We start from the raw sequence: 19,088 nt of genomic DNA on the forward strand, positions 1-19,088 counted from the left end.
CCAATTCTGATAGTTTTTGCAATTCTAGCCAAAATAGGGATATTTCACTTCTCAGAAATGGGAAAATGTATCTTGCAGTCTTCCTTAGTCTTTTTAGCTGAACTGATTTTTTTTAACTTATTTTTGTATAAACTGCTCTGAAAAGTAGAGAATTGCTGTAGAAGATTAAAAGGCACTAAGAGATCCTGAAAAGTAGAAAACTACAACCAACAAAACAAACAAACAAGAAGAATTGATTTTAGCAAATTCACCTATAGGGAACCCTTCCCCTGATAGTTCCTCTTTGGATTTGTATGGGACAGGGATAAACTTTTTTTTCTTTTTTTTCTTGGGAAAACCCAAAAATTCTATTGTAAAAACAGAATTGTTGAGCCTTTAAGTAAAAAAAAAAAAAAAAAAAAAAAACAAAAAAAAAAAACCCACAACACCAAAAAACCCACAACCAAACCTGACTGTTTAAAACTGAGCCAAGTAACTCAAAATCAAGGCTGAAAAGTGGGAATGTGCAGGTAACAAATCTGCACAGGTAATGGGAAGAGCAGTGACCTTAAAGGTCTGTTCCATCTGAAACCTGCTCGGATTTGTCTTGTTCTGGTGCCTTTGAGGAAGGAATTGTTTCACTCCTCAGCCATTTGATGTCCCTGCACAAATAACACGGGGTAAACAAGAGATACAGGGGCTGCTGCTGCTTTGACAAATGAGCTGGGTGAGAGATAACACTGCAGGATTAACTCTGCCTGTCCAGCTCCATGGAAATTCAAACCCACCAATTAAATATAATTCGATTTTTTTTTTGAAGTGGTTTAAAAAGAAATACATCATTTTCAAGGAAAAAAAAAAAACCAAACAAACAACAGAACACCTTTATTTTCTCTATTGGCCCTGTAACTGCATTCTTCAAATCAGAAAAAAAAAAAAAAAACAATATAGTAAGACACAGCCAGCACTAAATAGGAAAAGTTTGTGGAAATTACTAGGAAATTAAATTTGGGGGTATCTCTAAGGCTTCTTTGCAATTGCAGCACAGACATCTGTGCCAGTCTCTTGTTTTTAAAACTCACCTGAGGACTTTCACTGTGACTATAACAAATTAATTGCAATGTAGAGACCTCCAGCTTATTAAATTTCTTTAAGGCAGCATTTCCCCCCTTGCCTGGCACCTCACTTTCTGTTCAGAACAATGGAACATTTTACTTATTTCAGCTCAAGTCAACTTAGGGCTTTGTAATCCACTGGCCAGGTGAACAAGAAAAAGCTTCTTATCCGTGGTTGATAGTCAAAAAAGAGAAAAATTGGGTTTTTTCAACCTGAAGTATTCAAATCCCAGTCTTTTTATAGCAAGGAAATTTAAGTGAAATATGCAACTATTGTGACATGACTACTGTGCCTTTGGTTGCTCTTTTATTCCCTTCATTCCACACATTTGAATCTAACGTGGTCTTTTATGTTGGTAGAATATAAAAGAAGATATGAAATGCAATTACCATTCTATGATTATGCAATTAAGTGAAATAGTTATTATAAAATCAAAAGCCCAGAATTCAAATACCCCTTTAAATACTAATAATAATATAAATAATTTGTAATAGATCTAAAGCTAATTTCTGCCAGCCAGAGTGGCTCTTTCTCAGTCTCCCACAGGGCTTGGGGGAGATTTTGTTGCTGACTTTGTCAAGGCAATATGCACAAATTTGTTTTTTGCTTGTTTTGCTTTGCCTCTATCTCCATCCCTCATCCTTGTGGGATGTTGTAGCTGCTCTCTCACTGAAAACATCGAGGAGCCTTCCAAAGGGAACCTGTTTATAATTCTGGTGGTGTTTTGGCATCCCTTTCTTACATGAGTTGTCAGCAGAGCTGGTTTAGCTGTGTCACTCTGGAACACGAGGTGGCTGAGGCAATGCAGCACTCAGGGGCATCATGGACAACCTCAGATCAGCACCAGACATGCTCCTGACAGATTTTCCCTTTCCCCCACTCGCTGTCTTCCTCAAGGAGCTGATTGCTGTAGCTTCCCTCCCTGACCAGGAACCCAGAATTTTTTTCTTTTTTTTTTTTTTCCCTTAATCTGAATGACTAAATTCTGAATTATATCTGAACGTTTGGTCCCGTCTTGTCTCCAGCAGTGGCAAGGAAAAGCTGACAGAGGACAAAAAGCCACCAAACATGAAGCCTCACCTTGAGCATGGGGTCTGCTGCAATGACAAGTGACAATATTCTTTCCAATATTTTTCACCATTACCTGGTGTAACTTTGGAAACTCCTCTGCCCGTCCACTCTCCATTATTCCAGCCTGACCTCAGTAAATCCCAGTGGTAATCAGGTCAAATGCAAAATATACAAAGGTGCTCATTTTTCCAATCAACTTTGTGTTCATTATCTTTTAATTCCACCTCATTGTTTTGTTGTGCAAACCTGCCCATATGTTTCGGGCATCTTATATTTCCTGTTTCTGGCTGCCAGGAACTCCTAAATTTTTCTTCTTCCAACTCTATCTACTTTCCCAGGGGCCTCTGGGCAGCTCTGCAGTCTGTATCCCATTATCCCTCAGTGCAGTGAGCACAGTAGGGCATCTCCAGAATGGGAGGAACTGCTGGGTTTTGCATCCATTTCAGTTTTAATCAGGCTCCTCACTTGTGTGCTCAGACACTTCAGAAATCTGCCACATCTGACTTCTTTCATGATTTAAGAAGGAGGCACATATTCTAAGTATAGATAATAATTGCACCATTTAAATGATAATACCAAGATGTTTTCTATAGGAAGGATATTCATGCAGGGCTCTTTTACCACGAGCAGCTCTTTCAGAGGGCTATCTATCCTCACACCAGATGTCAAATACAAAAAGAAATACTTTGGCATGAGTAACAAAGTTCATTTGACTGAAGGATTTACCTCCCAGGAACAAGAGCCTCATAAAACACAAACACTGGGAGCAGAGTGAGCCACGTAAGGGCTTTTGCTAAAATTAAACCCATAACTTGCTACTAGAAATGGGACGTTTCATCTGCTCAATAAGCACTAAAGTTCTCTTCGTTTTTATGGCATCATAATCTTTGATTACTCTGATAAATATTTGGACTATACAAAACATTGCAATGGAGCTAATCACAGTTATAAAAAATCTGTGTGTGGGAATGAATTGGGAACGGGATGATAGCAGCACATTTCAGAGGAGTTCAAACACAGAACCACATTATTTTAACTGGCTCCCAGCCTCATTCTCTTCTGTCTCCCTGCAGTGGTTCACACCTGAGGGAAACGCCCAGGGGAGTTGTGGTGCTTGCTGGCTTTGCATGGACTGGTTGGGTAACAGTTCCAGTGATGCCTCAAGTTTGATCTTTCTGTATTTCATGTTCTGTGCTGCCCAGGGGTGCAGCTCTGAGCTCACAGTCAGTGTCACTCAGCTCTGCACACAGCAGGGACACAAAACAAATCCTTGTCCTGCTGCACACCAAGGACAACTTTCAGCCCAAAAGCACAAACAGGGTGGGTGACGGGAGGAACAAGGATGGGACCTCACAGCCTGGAGCTGGAATGGGACAATTAAACCCCAACATGCAAATGGACCAAAACTTATCAAAGTGTGAGACCTTGTGACCATTTGTCCATTTGTGACCATTTTGGGTCCACTTTGGGTGCAGCCCTGGCCAGGCTCTTGTCCTGCCCAAGGTGTATCTTAAAGGCCTTTTAACAAATAACTACTTTATTCTCTGGCTCTGCCCAGTCTCTGCTCCAGCTCAGCCTTCCCAAGGCATCCAGAGATGGAATGTCAGACATGGAATACCCTTGGGACACCCTTGGGGTGTGTTCCACCCGCAGATGAGCTGGACAAGACCTGTAGCCAAGGAAAGCAACTCCAAAAAATGCTTTCCAATACTTAAAACTGGCTCTATAATTCAACCTAAGTAAAATGCTCAGACTTCTTGGTGAGGGCTGTAAAGAACCAACATGAGAATAACAACTCTCCAAAGCAAAAAGCTTTTCTCTACCTCATTGTATTCTGAGCAGATGCATTAATGTAAATAAAGTTCAAATGCAAATCACATCAGATAAGAAAGTAATTCCAGTGGTGAAAGTCACGCCTAGTGTAGCAGCAGCAACATTTATGAAGTGGCAACAAGAATATATTTGAATCGATGAGCTGCATATTTATATCACTGCTGCAGTAGTGTCACACCCTGTCAAATATTTTTAACTTATTACTCCTAACAGCTCAAGTTTGCATTTGGTTCCAGGAGACTGAACCCAGACCAGCTGAACCAAAGCCAAAGCAGACACTTTAGATGTCACTGATTGAGACTAAGAACAGGAATTTGCACTTTGCATTTATATAGTCCTTTTCATCTTCAAAGAGCATCACAAACATTAGCTGGTACCAGCTCGATCACAGCCACTTTCATGCCAACCTTTTGGGATAAAAGGAGAAGAGAACATGGACAGGATGTGTAATCAGGCACACACCAAGCCTCAGATGTGTAAAGGATCTCTGCCTTGACCTCTGCCCTGCCCCGTGGCAGAGTTTCCCTCCTGGAGAAGGCAAGGCCTTTCACCATGGTCAGGTTTTAAGTCACCATATGATGCATTCTGTTACTAGGAGATGAGGGTAACAGTCCTTAAATAACAGATTTACTATCATAGTTGTAGGTATTCCTTTGAAACAGATAGGAAATCAAAACTAGCACTGCTCCAAAGTTGTTGCTGGCAGCTGTCACAGGGCTAGCCAGGGACACACCCAGTTAAATTGTGGGTTCCATGCCTTGAATTCCTACTTTTGAGTCATTCTGAGATTTTTTTTTTTTTCCCACTTCCAATTCAAGTTAGCTTTCCAAATGAGATTTACACAATTACTTTCTCAGAAACAGCAGAAATTTCTTTTACCTGTCAGTTCTCTCTGCCCTCCAACCCAGACTGGCCATTTGATTATCAGCTCTGGGTGGTTCTAAGCCCAGAATCTCAACTAAGTTCCTCATGTTCCAGTCACTTGCACATTTTACGTGGAGGAATGGATTGAAGCAGACAGTCCTCGTTTTCCTGGTGACCCAGAACAGCCATTGTTACATGAACACCTTTAATCTCCTCTCTCTGGGTTTGAATTGAATTCAAGTGGGGAGAGATGAAAGCAAGCGTTGCACAAATCTGCTACTACAGCTGGTACTGCTCAGTTTATCATATGTTAGCTCTGATTCCCTTTGATTCCTCTTAAAATCATTGCTTCCATTTCTTAATTTGACAATCAGGCATTCACTGCTAATTTTTTTTTTTTTTTGGCTAGGAAAACCCCCCTCCCCCTCACCTTTCTCACAGCTATTCCCTCATGGAAAAAGAACCCAGAATTGCAGCATTGTGATATCAATGTACCAATGTAACTTCTCCCTTGGAGGGTTTTCTGATGCAGAGAACAAACGAGCAGGTAAACAGCACTTCACAACTTACAGCTCAGCACAAGACTTACAAAATAAACTGAGGAGTGAAAGGAGGATTAGGGTCAGGCTGATGTGGAGAGCATCACTTGCACTGCAGTCCATTTTGGATTTCTTGCAGGTACACACTTGTAATCTCAGTTCTGTGGTGTTGGTCAGAGGAGGTTTGCCAGAATCTGTCACTGAGATGGGGATGTTGTAATTGGCCTTTTTCAGGTTCTGAAGCAGGATGACCTGGGCATGGGTATCTGCAAAGGAGGAGGAGAGAATTAACCAAGTGCTGGTTGCTTGGAAGGGTGAAGGAATCTGCAAGCAACATCAGGAGTGCCAGTTAGTCATGGAAATCAGGAAGAAAATGAGAATACACTAAGAAAAAACCAAAAGGAAGAATACACTAAGAAAAAATATACTAAGAAAAAATACACTAAGAAAATAAGAGAATACACTGAGAAAAAACCATCTCTTCCCTCCTTGAATTGGAGGGAAGAGACAGTACTGAAATTCTTTCATGGGCTGAAATCTAATTACAGACTTGTTCCAAACCCCACCAAATGGAAAGACTTGTAAGAGCCCCTTCTGTTTAAATACATTACTTGGTCTGCAAACTATTGGCAGAAGCTGCCTGTGAAAACCAATATACTATTGAAATGCTAGGGCATGTCACCCCCAAATCTACAAGAAGAGATAATAAATTTATTTGCCAAAGGAAGAAATAACCCTTCTTGTTGAGAAGTACAAGCAAAGCTGCTGAACCACTGCTACAATTTCCTTGAGAAGGCAGGGAAGGGAAGTAAAGCCCTTTCCAAACCCACAGATCTGCTCCACTGGGGGAACTGGGAGCCACAGCAGCTCTTGGCACCCAGGTGGGTGTGATAATTCTTTTAGGGTTTGATGTTTGGAGAATAGCCAAGCAAACAGCTCCTCCTCTTTGTCCTGCAGGCAAGTACAGCCATAACATCCACCTCCAGTTTTTCCTAAGACTATGACATGGACTAAAAGATTGGAGAGTGGCAGAGAACAATAATACATTCCAGAAAAGAAAGAGGAATAATCTACATTAAGAAGTGTTGTGCTTTGTGCCCACAATTCGACACTCAAACCTTCTGCAATCTCAAGATCCTCTTACCAATTGTGCAAGGTCCCTGTGCATTGGGGTATTTTATTTGTGAAGTGTTTAAATACTTAGGATGTTTTTCATTTACATTGCTAAAGCCCATGCAAAACTTTCATACTGTCCTACAGCAAAGCCTTGTGCACCTCGTGCAGACAAATTGTGTGCCATGAGACACAGCAATCTTCACCAAATTAGCAGTAATTAGTAGCCCCTCATTAATGCAAAACTGAAAGAAGAAGGTTCAGCCAACATAAAGAGAGAAGAGTTTCCAGGTTTCAGAGTTGGTGTATTCCACAGGCAGACCCAGCACAGGGTGAAGCAGCAGCAGTGGGTCCATCCGACCAACCCTTCAGCAAAACCCCCTCCTAAATTCCCCCAGTGGCTCAGGGAGAGGACCCTGGGATGGAGGAGAGGGAGGAATAAACACACAATAATCCAAGTTACAGCCTTACTGTTAAGCCTGTTGATTCTCCACAACTTTTCTGGGCCGGATTGCTTGCTGAGCTCAAATTTGAAAGGATCTGTGTTGGGATGGAGGTCTTTGTCTGATGCTCCTAGAACCACTACCCTGAGATCTTTTGCATCATCACAAACTTTTGCCAGTGTTGGGTAAAGGGACGGGACGTTGTCATTGACATCCTCCAAGGTGATGTGCAAAGTCCCTGTGCCCGTGGCAGGAGGGTTACCTACAGGAAATAAAAAACAAACATCTGTTTATTAAATCACATTTCCATAAACTCTTGCTCCTATTTGCACCTGCAGGCTTGTGAAGGCAAATAATTTTTATTGTTCTTACCTCTTTTATATGGAAATTATTGCTTAAAATACCTGATGAGTCACTCCTGTAAATTCATTGCTGATTTTCGGGATGAAGCCTGTCTGATTCTCTACAGTATGGAAAATTATTCTAAAGGAAACCTCTGGGAGAGGAATATTTTGAAGTTAAAATGAGAGTAGGACATGAATAGATATCTGGAACAGAATCTGTTCATCAGCACATACTGAGAGAAACATACTGGGAACCATCCCCCGGACGGAGAGCACAGGATTAAAAGAATCAAGAAAAGACAAGTGAGAGGAAAAGTGTCAGCAGAGAGGAATCAGGTTGTGTGGCTGGTGCCCAGAAGCAGAACAGCACCAGATCATTCCTAACAACCCCGAGGGCCACGTGCAGTTCTGTCAGCAGCAGTGAAACCTGTCAGGGGCAGCTCAGGGAGGTGAGTTGGGTTATTTATTTATTCGCCCTGTGCTGGCAGCGAGTTCAAACCTGCAATGATTTGCCAGCCCACCTCAGCCCTGACCCCAGAGCCAGCTGCAGGGGTGAGGCTGTTGTTTATTCACCACGACAAGCTCTGTGCCAGGGCTGTGAGTGACAAACCAGCCCCAGTGGCACTGAGGAAAGCAGAGTTTGCCTGGGGGAGTGGGGCTGGGACCAGCACCTCATTTCACAGGGGTCACCCAGCAGCTGACAGGGGGCAATAACTTCAGTCACTGCAGACGTGTGCCATGGCTGAGCAGCCACCACAGCCTCCAGCACAACAGCTCCTTCAGCTCCCTCTGAACCCCGTTAAAACCATCTCAAAGTTTTCTGAATGCACGTTTTGCCCTTTGTTGTGGCAGGCATTAACTCCTGGGGGTTTTATTCCTCTTTTTTTTTTCTTTTTTTTCTTTTCTGATTTAGCACAAGGAACTGTGATCCCTGCACTTTCCTGAGCATAAACCCTTCCAGAATGGATTTGAGAGGCTGCACTTAACCTGTGCAGCACCAGGGCCAGAGCATCCACAGCTCAGCCCTGCAAGAGGTTCCCTTCAGCACAATCACCCTGCCCACAGCAGCCCAACAACCCGGGCTCTTGAAAGGAAAGTTATCCCATTGCATTTTTGAATAAACCCGGTTATTGCTGTGCTGGGAGAAGCAAACACCCCGTGGTCTGGATCTGATAAAGTGCTGCCTGCAGCAGAATGCAATTAGTCCTTTCAATAACAAATGTTACTAATGGTGACACTTCATCTGTTCCCCGCACGCAGAAATGCATCACAGAGGCAGGATGTTCATCCTTCTCCAGCCTTGCCCTCCCTTCTCATCTCACACTTTGTCATCACAAGGGTTAGGGTTGAGTTCTTTTTAATGAAAAAGAAACTATTTTTCACTTTTTATTGGACTAATTGAATTTACAGAAAGACTCCAATACGTTTTTTTTTTGTTCTTGATATATTATTAAGTAAAGTCATACGGTAGAATGGATGAAAAGACATTCTAGTATTTGAAATATGATCATAAAAGCCAGCCTTTCATGCACTTAATTAAACTGCTGTCTTTAATTTTGAATGCATTATTTCCACACTGGACTGATAATGTCTTATGCACTGCCCCTTCTTATCTTTCCCTGAAGTCAGTAATATTAAAATCTGCCTTTTGAAAAGAAGAAGCCAACAGCATTATGGATGTCCTGCTGTTTTGTCACACGCAGATACGGCTGCGTTTCTCCTGCCATGCAAATGTTTCACTCTTTGTATGGTTCAGGGGCTGGGCAAATATTACACACGAAATAAAAGAGAAAAAGGAAATTGTTTCTGTCCTTTTCAATGACTTATTCTCTGCTTGGTTTATTCGTCCTGATTTAAACAAAAAAATCTTTTGTTGATTTATGAAGACCTCCAAAAGAGAAACAAGCAAATGTCAGGGTCATAAACTGAAGCTTGTTAACACACGTCATAAAAATGTAACAAGAAATGAATCAAGGAAAAATGGTCACAACTCATCCACTGGGAATATATGACTTTCATAAATTTGATGGTATTATGCTGTTGAAATTATTCAGAATCCCATGATCTCCAGAAGCTTTTGATTTGGAAAATTGCCCATAGAATATTTTAATTCTGAAGTAAAACTTTTAATTTGGATTGTCAAACCTCATGGCTGAAAGCAGAATTAAAGAGCAAAGCAAGATATAAAGGGTCCAACAAGCCTCAAGAGAAGCTTTTCCAAAGAGCTCTGATCCCATTTGCCACTGGCCATCCCTCCTGAGGATGAACACTTCAAATATTTGGGTGCCCTTAGAGCCATTGAGGACAGAGAGAATTCCAAACTCCCAGAAGTGGCACATCTGGGAATACAATCCCAGGAGTGAAACATCATCACTGGTTTGTGAAAAAGCTGCTGGAACAGAGGCTGAAGGATGGTTGAGTTCATACAGAAATAAAGCGAAAACTTGGTGGTGAGCTGAGCCTCCAATGCAAGGGGCTGTTACCAGGAAATGTGGATTTTAAATTGGATTTTAGCGCTGCCAGCGTAAATGACCATGTTGCTACCTCCAGTCGAAAAAAAAAATAGTTTGAAAAGAAATGTTCTAGAAAAAGATACTTTGTGTACTTTTAATGCTTAAACCTTAATGAAAAGCTGCTCAGAATAATATCAGTATTATTAGTGTAAAGTCACACGGCTCACACCCTGCTCTTCAAACAAGGACTCTGAGAACAGTGCTTTTCATGCTTTCTAATGATGCTGCTCTGAGAATCTAAACACAAATTTCTGTCTCATCCCTCACACTGGGTTTTTTCTTTCCCCTCCATATGCTGTTTTTCTGCTCAGCAAATCTGTGTGTGCAGCTTTGGCAGCAGTGCCCTCCCTGCAGGCAGGGATCCCGTGCAGACAGCTCTGTTCCATCACATTCCGTGTTCAGGATGAACTCCACCAGTAGTTCAGCCAAAGCAAATGGAACCAGCAGAGGGGGAAGACACCAAAATCTGGGTGAGCTGCTCACAGAACTGCTCTCCCCAAAGCCATATGCTTACATTTTGTCCCTAATTCCCCGTGAATCCAAATTTCCTCTCCGTTTTCCATCTATATTAACACATAGATGCTTTGTAAAATAGATAAAATAAATAATCTCCCCCAAGTTACAACCCTTCATTCATCCCCTCGGATAATACATGCAGCTCCTGGTTTTGAGTAATTACATTTCAAAAGAGCACAGCTCTTTCAGCATATCAAATTGCTACTGACATATGCCATCCGTCTTAAACACTGTTTTCAGCATTCTAATTTCTTTTTCTAATCATGAGTCCATGATGACAAATTAAAACAATATTTTCTGTGCAATTCATATTTTACTGAAATCTAAAATGGCAAGAAAAGGATGAGTCTTCAATTTATTTTCTCTTCTCAATTAATACAGCAATTAAGATAAGGGGTATAAAACTGGCTTAATTGGGTTGCCATGGTAACTAATTGCCTGATTTCTTCAAAAATAGCGTGTTTGAGGTGGAATCAATCGATGGTAATTTAATTACATACATCATGGAGTGAGAAGACAGGTTAGATACATGTAAGGAGAAGTTTTCTAATTGCAAAGTGCCACACATCTCTTTGTTACTCCGGCTTGCTCTGGTGTTGTGTGCTCCTGCTCATCACACAGAGCACAGAATAATAAGTTTCCTTTCTAATGATTAGCAGTGCCAAGACCTGCACAATAAATGGGATTCAGGATTGCTTGGGTTCAGCTGCTCCTTGGAAACACGGGAGAAAATGAAAACCTGATGGACTATTTCTTCATTTTGCTCAGGAAACCTGAAACAGTGCCACAGCTCACCAGTGCAACTGGCCCCAGTCAGAGAAGCAAGGTCCAAGTTGTTCTTTCTTAAACTGGCCAGTGTAGCCCCAGGCAAACCCAAAACTCATAACCAAAGTGACATTTAATGGCGTTCATTCTCTTCATTTAGTGCAGCAGAAGTTCATTCTCTTCGTTTAATGCAGCAGAAGTTCTTGTATTCCCAGTTTTTGTCTCAGCAGCTCCCTGGTGATAGGAATGGCAGGGAGGGAAGGTGGGATGGATGCTCACACTGCAGCAGACTCTCCCTCTGGGAGAACATTTCTCCCTGGCTTTAGCTGGGACCCCACTGGGGTGGCATGAGAAAAGTGGAGTCCAAATTGAGTTTGCATTTAACCCAACCAGCAAGATCAGTGTGTCATTATTTGTCACCAGGTGACAGCCTTGGACAACACAGGTGGGTTTTCCAGGAGTCAAGCAACCAAAAAATAACCAAAGATTCTGTTTTTAAAGAGATAGAAAAAGGCTACACAATGGGATATTAATTCAACAGAAAAGAGTGACTGCTGCAGAAGTGAGGTAAATCTGGGGATAAATTATCATTCATGCCTCTAGAAGGAAATGGAGAAACTAATTTTAGCTTTTAAAGATTTCACACATTTTCCAGGTATTTTTTAGCTTCACCTCCAGCCATGGTTTCCTCCTCCCTTACTTCTTCTAGATTGTGACTCGAACTCTCAGAATACAGGAGAAAAAAAAAGAGTTTCTAGCGTGGCTGAATGAGAAAAACATCCAGTTGTTGTGCTTTGTGATCCTCATCCCAAATTTGCAGTGAATAATGGAATCTGCAGGGTGACACCACAACACAGTCACAGAGCACATTTGGAATTTCCACACGGGTTCCTCAAACCCAAACGAATTTCTCCTCTGTGTTTCACATGGGTGAAAAAATCTTCCAATAATGCTGTGACAATGCATTGGGTTCAGTGATTAGAGTGCTAAACCCAGGAAATAAAATGATCACCATTGTTGGCACTTTTGTTAATTGAATGAAACCTCTGATGTTTCCCGAGTTTGCATAAACCTGACTTTGCCCCATTATCAGCTCATTCTCATGATTAAACACAGGTCGTGGCACTTCAGTGTGTTAACTCTGCTCCATGGTATTTTCTATCAGGGTTTAATTTCTTCTTTAATAGGCCAGAGACTCTACGTTCACACAGGTCTTTAATAAAAAGTTTGAAATTCTAAAGACACTGCGTTGACCTTTTACTGAAATCAAATGTACTGAGAAAATTAGGATATTTCTTCCAAAAAGTCCTTTTTAAAGTGTAATGCGCCCCCATAAAAGGTCAAAAAATTATTATCTATAAATTAACATTGTTTCCATCAAAATTTGCTGTTACACATTGTTTCAAGTGTGTTTGGGAAGATACAGGAACTGTTTAGATCAGGAATAACATAATTCATACTTTACCACCTCGAGCTGCAGTTAATTAGATAATGCTGAGAAATAATATCATAAAGGTCAAAAAATAATCTCATAAAGATCTAACTTATTTCCTGCAGTGGAGTGACTCCATTTCCTATGCCCCTTTCATTGTTCCTGTCCTACTGGTAAGGACCAGTTTTGTGATGTCCCAAAAAAAGATAAAGATGTGACGGATTTATACAAAGAACTACCAAGCACAAAGCTCCAGGTTTTACTTGTGACAGAAATATCCAACTCTTTACAGATAAAAAAATAAAATGCCCTGACACTTGCTCCCTGCACTGAAGTGTAATGACAAGGAGTCGGTGCCTGCTGGAGCTGATGACAGATTCTATACCGACATCAGCAAAAGGAGATGGAAAAAGGATCACTGTGGAGTTTGTTTTCAGCTGTCTCCACTCCTCACCCAGGACAGCACTCCAGTTTTCACTCATTCCATAAGGTCATTTTATAAAGAGGTGAGCGTGGAACACAACGGGACAACAGAACTTTTCTGTAAGCAGATAAACTCCAATGCTCTAACACTGAATAGTATTCGTATTTATGCTTTAGCATATGTCTAAGGTACAGGGCTTTATATGATTTTAGAGTGATTTACTATAAATTCTGTTTAAGGTTATCACAGATCTTGCAGTGCCTGCTCTGCTGGGAGCTGCTCTGGGCTCCAGTTCCCACTGCTGGGCTCTGCCCTGGGCACTGCCTGAGCTCTCTGTGTTTCCAGGAAAGGAAAGGAAAGCCTGTGGCAGCTCAAACTCCCTCAGTGCCTGTGCCAGCACAGCTCAGATTGGACTCAGAGATAAGCTGAGATAGGAAATATAAACCTCCACTGAACACATTTGAAAACTGAATTTCTGCTCAAGTATTTCTTTTTCACCTCTCCTCCCTTTTCACCACAAGTCTGTTGGGCCAAGCAAATGACTTGCTCTATTGGAAATGCCTCTATATTTTCACTTTATTACCCTCTTTCATTTGGCAATTCTTAATCCTACCTTTGGCTGCCCTCTCCCTGAGAAGTCCTCACTGGTATTAGGCTCCACTTATTAACCTGGAGATCTGCACTCTGTGGACAATGCTGCTCTAAAGAGACACAGACAGTGACATCCAATCTGATTTTTCCCCCTGTTTAAGTTAACATAACCTTCTTTTAGAGTCCTGAAATAATTCTGCACTCATCTCAGATCATTCTCCCGTGATCTGGCTTCCCATCTAGTGCAGTATTTCAAGTTGGACGTTAGCTCTGATGGTTGGAGGGATGAAGTGGGTCTCCCAGCTGTGCTGGTCCACATTGTCAGTGGCCTGGAAACAAGTTTGGGAACACTTCCCAGGGATACTGTCAACCCCAGCTGTCCCTGCAGGGGACAAGGCAGAGCCACAAACTGTTCAGGTCAACTCTTCCTTGGCTGCTTTAGCCACAGAGTGTTGGTTTATGGACTAAAGATGAGGGAACTGAGAGGTATTTCAGAAACTTCTATTTTATTTTCAGTCCCATGTGAAGGATGAGACAGTAGAGATGTTATAATTTATGCTATTTCAATCAGAAGCCAAACTATTTCCTAATTACAACACATTATAAACGTTTCTTGGCCTATCAGCTTTTTTCATACAATCCTGTAAATGCCTTAAAGTCAATAATCTAAAATCACCCCTTGTGGCTCCTGCTACGACACATCTTTCACAGTTCTATTTCCCCAAAGCATCCACTCTGTTTGCAAGGTCATCATTTGAAACATTTTTCTAGTTCCATTTCTCTCTCAACAACGTCAGTCCTGTTCCATGGCATTTCTAAGTGAGCATTTTTTATCTCCACGTTTGCACACAGATGCACAATGTGAGATGTGAGCCTTGTGTCAGGCTTTAAGAACCCTCTACAAACCCATTTCATGCATTTCCCCCTCTCCTGGTATACAGCTTGTTTATTTGTATTTATTGGTAACGCAATAGCAATAGCTATTTTTGGTTTTGGTTGAATTACTGTAGGATTATTGTAAGTTAGTGAGTTATTCATCCAGACCAGCAGAAAATTTTCCCACTTCCCAACCCATCTCTAAGTCTAATGTGCTCCCCAAGCTGCCTGGTAATTAATCCAGAGGTGATGCAGGGCACAAGGTTAATATCAGCTAATTGAATTCTGCTGTTTATTCCCACTCCCTTGCAGGAGTGGAAGTGCCCTGAAATGATCATTATTAACACCTTAGCATGGCAGGCCTAAGTGCACACGTGTGGTTTGCAATCATTGCATGCACAGGAGTCAATAATGCTGGAGAAGATGAACTCCTGCACTGACAGAGCTGCACAACCACAAATAAACAGTTACAGGGGCAGGAATCAGCTGCTGGCTCAGAACTCCAAGTGAACAGGATTCCTTTTCTCTCACAGCTTTCCCTTCTCACATTTTTCCAGAATGGGGGAAAAACCTCCAAAAACAACAGCAACAGACAAACCCAAAAAAAACCCAAAAAACCCCAAAAACCAAAAAAACCTAAACCAAAACAAACAAAAAACACACCCCCCAAAAAAAAAACCCAAAAAACCACAACACACAAACAAACAAAACAAAACAAACCCAAAAAAAACCCCAAAGCAAAACAAAAAACAAACCCTGAGAATTAAAAGATTAAAAGCAGTGAAGTTCTGGACTTGGAATAAATGAGCAAGGCCAAAGTTGCAGCATGAAGGTGTCCCCCAAAATCCACATTACTCAGGCTGATTGCCACAGTCAAAACCACTCATCTCCTTTCTCCATCTCCTCTCTTTGACAATATCTGACTTCACCTTTAAAACACACCTTTGTCCTTTGGGTAACCCCTCAGTAATATCCCAAACTTTTACTTTCCTTGTGAGATGACATTTCCCAGTGCACCTGATTTTAAGATGCATTAAAAAAAAAAAAATCTAGTACCAAGCAAAAGACAGAAATATGTTTAGTACTACATTTTCCCCCCCACAAATTTCCTAAGGAAAATATGGATATTAATGTATACGTAAATCATCACCTCAGCAGAATTTTTTTTTCTCTTATACTTAAGGCGATATTTTCTTTCTCCTGTCAGGCCCTGCAAATGTTCCCTGAGTCATGTGCTTACAAAAATGTAGAATTACTCTCTTAAAAAGAGCATTTTACAATTCATCACCAGAGCTAAACCAACTGCAGCTGTGAAAAAGTGTTAGCTGTTATATTACAGGCAAATCTTTTATTTATTTTGTGCCTTTAGCTCGGGAGATTTGGAACATTCGGGATTTTCTCTTTCTTCCTCTGGTCCAAAGTCACTCACTGAATTTTCCCCAGATAGTTTAATTTGGATTCTCTTTGACAGAAGGAACTTTAGTACAGACAAGATACAAAAAAAAAATTGTTGCATTTTAACCAGGGGTTTAGTTATGTTTTTATTGTCACTGTCACTGTATTGAATAGATTACAATCCAGCATATCAAGGATGAGCTGATATTGGTATTTAAGTGCCTCAGGCATTCTGACTGCTCAAATATTGGGAAGAAATTAACTCAGATTGGGATGATTTATTGCATTTCCACAAATACTTCTAGACTAATTGCACCTAGCATTAGGACATTAGCGCAGGAGTAAACGAGTGAGGTATAAAACTGAATTAGAACTGTTATAAAATTTAGGCTTTCAGTTAATTCCTCTTTCTTCTTGTTTCCCAGAATGATCTCTGATACATTTAGGAGGCCAGAGAAGTTCTGCTGGAGCCCTGGTCTGAGAATTTCAGCCTTTCTGTGCTGACAGACACTGACCCCAGGCAAACACTGCAGTGACCTGAGGCCATGGAAAAGGATCCCAAAATTGAGTGACAGCGCTGGGATTGTGGGTGTGGGGTTTGAATAGAAGTGTGTGATATCACAGGGTGGGAAACTCAGAGTTTAAGGGTTTAGAACATAGTAATTTATATATAAAGCAAGATGGAGGTTTTAGGGCAGAGGCTGAGTCCTTTTTCACCTTCTTCTTCATGGCTCTGGGTGGGGTTTTGTAACTGGATAGAAAAATCCACATTGCAGGTCACGGGTGGTTGGTTATGGGGTTAAAAGTAAAAATAATAGAGGTGTCATTTCTTAATTTGACAATTTATCCTTAAAAGGCCTTGTGAAGAAAGAGAGATAGGGCTCCATTTTTCACTTTGGTGGCTGGAAGTGCTGTACAACTCACAGCTTGTGAGACTGTAACATAGATAACAATTAATAAACATCTGAGTCCGAACAAGAAACACCGTCTCAAGCATTTAATTCTGATTCTGGCTGAAAAAGAAGATAAAAAGCAGCAAAGTGCTCCTGCTCCTGGTTAATTTAACCCATGCAGCTTTCAGACCAGAGCGTTTCAAGCAGGAAATCAAAGATTTCCCTCAGCTGGGTACTCACCACTGTCGATGGCCAGGAAGAGGGCAGTGTAGACGTTGTTGTGCACGAAGGGAGATTCCCTGTCCAGCACCGCCGTGGTGCCAACCGTGCCGTTGGTGGGGTTGATTTCCAGCCACCCTGCTGGGTCCTTGTACACTGAATACCTGAACAGAAGGGCAGAAGTTGTTACCAAACCATAGACCTGAACATAAAGCAGTGGCGCAAAGGAGTTTGTCTGTGCACTCAGTGGTTTTCGCCGGTGGATCTCTTAGTATTTCAAAAATGCAATTTTAGCTTGTGCCTTCCCTTAGAGACAGGTCAGTGTTAGGCTTAGGTGGTGAAAGGAGATATAGAGAGAGGCTTGAGTCATTTCTTTTGGAAATAGATATATATATATTTGTCCCAAAGTTTAGCAGAGAAATCAATATTTAGGATATTACATCAAACCTGTGCTGCATGGCCAGAGCCCTTCCAGTGCACCTCTGCATCCACAGTGACCTCAGGAATCCTGTCACAGCCCTCATCCCTCCAGACTCAAAATTCCAGCTGGACTGGAGGTTGTATTTTTAATTATTTTTCTAGTGTTTCTCTTTTCTTTTGTTTTTCTTACCATTACTTTGGGTGAGCTGGAAATTGTACTAAATTGTGAGGAATGGCAGCAAAAAGAGAATCAGACAAAGAATTCAGCAGGTCTGTGGGGAGGTGGTTCCACCCGGCCCTGTTTGCACACATTTATTCTGCACTCTGGGATCTGGAGCTTCCTCTTTTTGCTGATTAAATCCAACCACAACCACGTTGTCCCAATGAGAGTTTGGAGATGCTGTCTCCAAGATCCCCCGACAATATGAAATTCCCTGGTGGGTTTTTTTCACCTTTAATCAGCGCAAATATTCAGCCCCCAAAACTGGAAATGTTTAGAGAGGTTGTGGAGCTTACACACACCAGGAACTTCCCTGCCTGACTGAAGCAATAAATGTAAGAATGCTCATAATTAGGGTCCAATTCTATACTCAGTTAAATATATTAAATAACAGAACAACCCAGAGCTGAATGAACTGACACCAATTCCCTCTCCAATTAAATGTGTTAACATTTTAAACCAAATCTCCAATCATATAATCAATACCTGGGATAATAACCTGTTTATCTTTTCTGTAGTGAATTGTTATAGGCCATAAACCACCATACAACCTTTTACAGGCATTTTAAATTACCAGCAATTGACATGGAACATGTTATTACTTAATGAGTCTGTGCCAAGGCAGTGCCTCACAGTGGCATTCACCTGGAAGTGAATTCACCTGAAAGTCCTGTGTGATAATGTTGCAAAAAAGAAAAAAATATCATCAGTGTAAGTATGAGGGAATAAACAAAAATAACACATTGTTGAGGGGGTAAAAAAAAAAAAAAAAGGTAAAATGAAATAAGATGCCAGCCTCTAATGAGGTGCTGACAGACAGCCCTGCCCAGGCTGCTGCTTTTTTGCTTTAGGCTTGGAAAATGAATCTTCCTGAGGGCTTCTGAGCCTGACTGTGGTGCACAGGGGCATTCTTGGTGCTCAGGCAGTCAGAGTGAGCATCAAAAGTGCAGCACATACAGCCAGGACAAATGCCACATCTTTATGAGCTCTTATGATGTTAAAATAAGTTAAAGAGCAGATTTGGAAACCAGAAACTTTTGGAATTTATGCAGAAAACGACATGAAGAGGGGAAAATATTTGGCTTATTTAATGCTGGCAGAAAAGTAACTCAAGAGTTTCACCACTGGCTTCCCCAGGAGCAGAAATTATCCCTTAGGGAATATGTGGCAAAGAATCAAAGGGAAGCATTAGTGCACAGTGAGATGTTCCATCAACCCAACACGTCCTTCCTCTTAATAGCCATTTAAACATTAATCAATAACTCAGCTTTATCTCCCACAAAAATGAGTGCCTGCAACGGCAACAATGCCGATGACTATTTCATTTCACTTCTTTGTTTCTTCTCTTATTGTTGTTTTTATAACTTTGCAACAAAGGTAGGCACAAAAATATGAAACAAGGGCAGCCCAAACAATTCCTCGTCTATTGTAAAACTGCAAATTCTCAATTAACCCTGAAACCATTTCAGAAGATTCAACACTTCTAAAGTAATGAGAATGTAAAATGGATTGTATTATCTTC

General features: G+C 41.2%; 1 protein-coding gene across 3 annotated transcripts in view; it reads right to left on the reverse strand.

Annotated features, from left to right (window-relative positions):
• The window catches only part of CDH13 (cadherin 13), a 444,776-nt gene that overhangs the window by 11,354 nt on the left and 414,334 nt on the right, over positions 1 to 19,088 (reverse strand). For 2 of the 3 annotated variants that reach the window (XM_066327533.1, XM_066327534.1), the window contains 3 exons: positions 16,948 to 17,090; positions 6,987 to 7,220; positions 5,453 to 5,668 (listed from right to left, as the gene is read on the reverse strand). In XM_066327533.1, the coding sequence (XP_066183630.1) occupies positions 5,453 to 5,668; positions 6,987 to 7,220; positions 16,948 to 17,090 (593 nt within the window). Of the gene's footprint in view, positions 1 to 5,414; positions 5,669 to 6,986; positions 7,221 to 16,947; positions 17,091 to 19,088 lie in introns of those variants that run through there. The other variant, XM_066327532.1, reaches the window with a different exon arrangement.

Source organism: Sylvia atricapilla, chromosome 12, assembly GCF_009819655.1.
Source record: "Sylvia atricapilla isolate bSylAtr1 chromosome 12, bSylAtr1.pri, whole genome shotgun sequence".
Taxonomy (NCBI): domain Eukaryota; kingdom Metazoa; phylum Chordata; class Aves; order Passeriformes; family Sylviidae; genus Sylvia; species Sylvia atricapilla.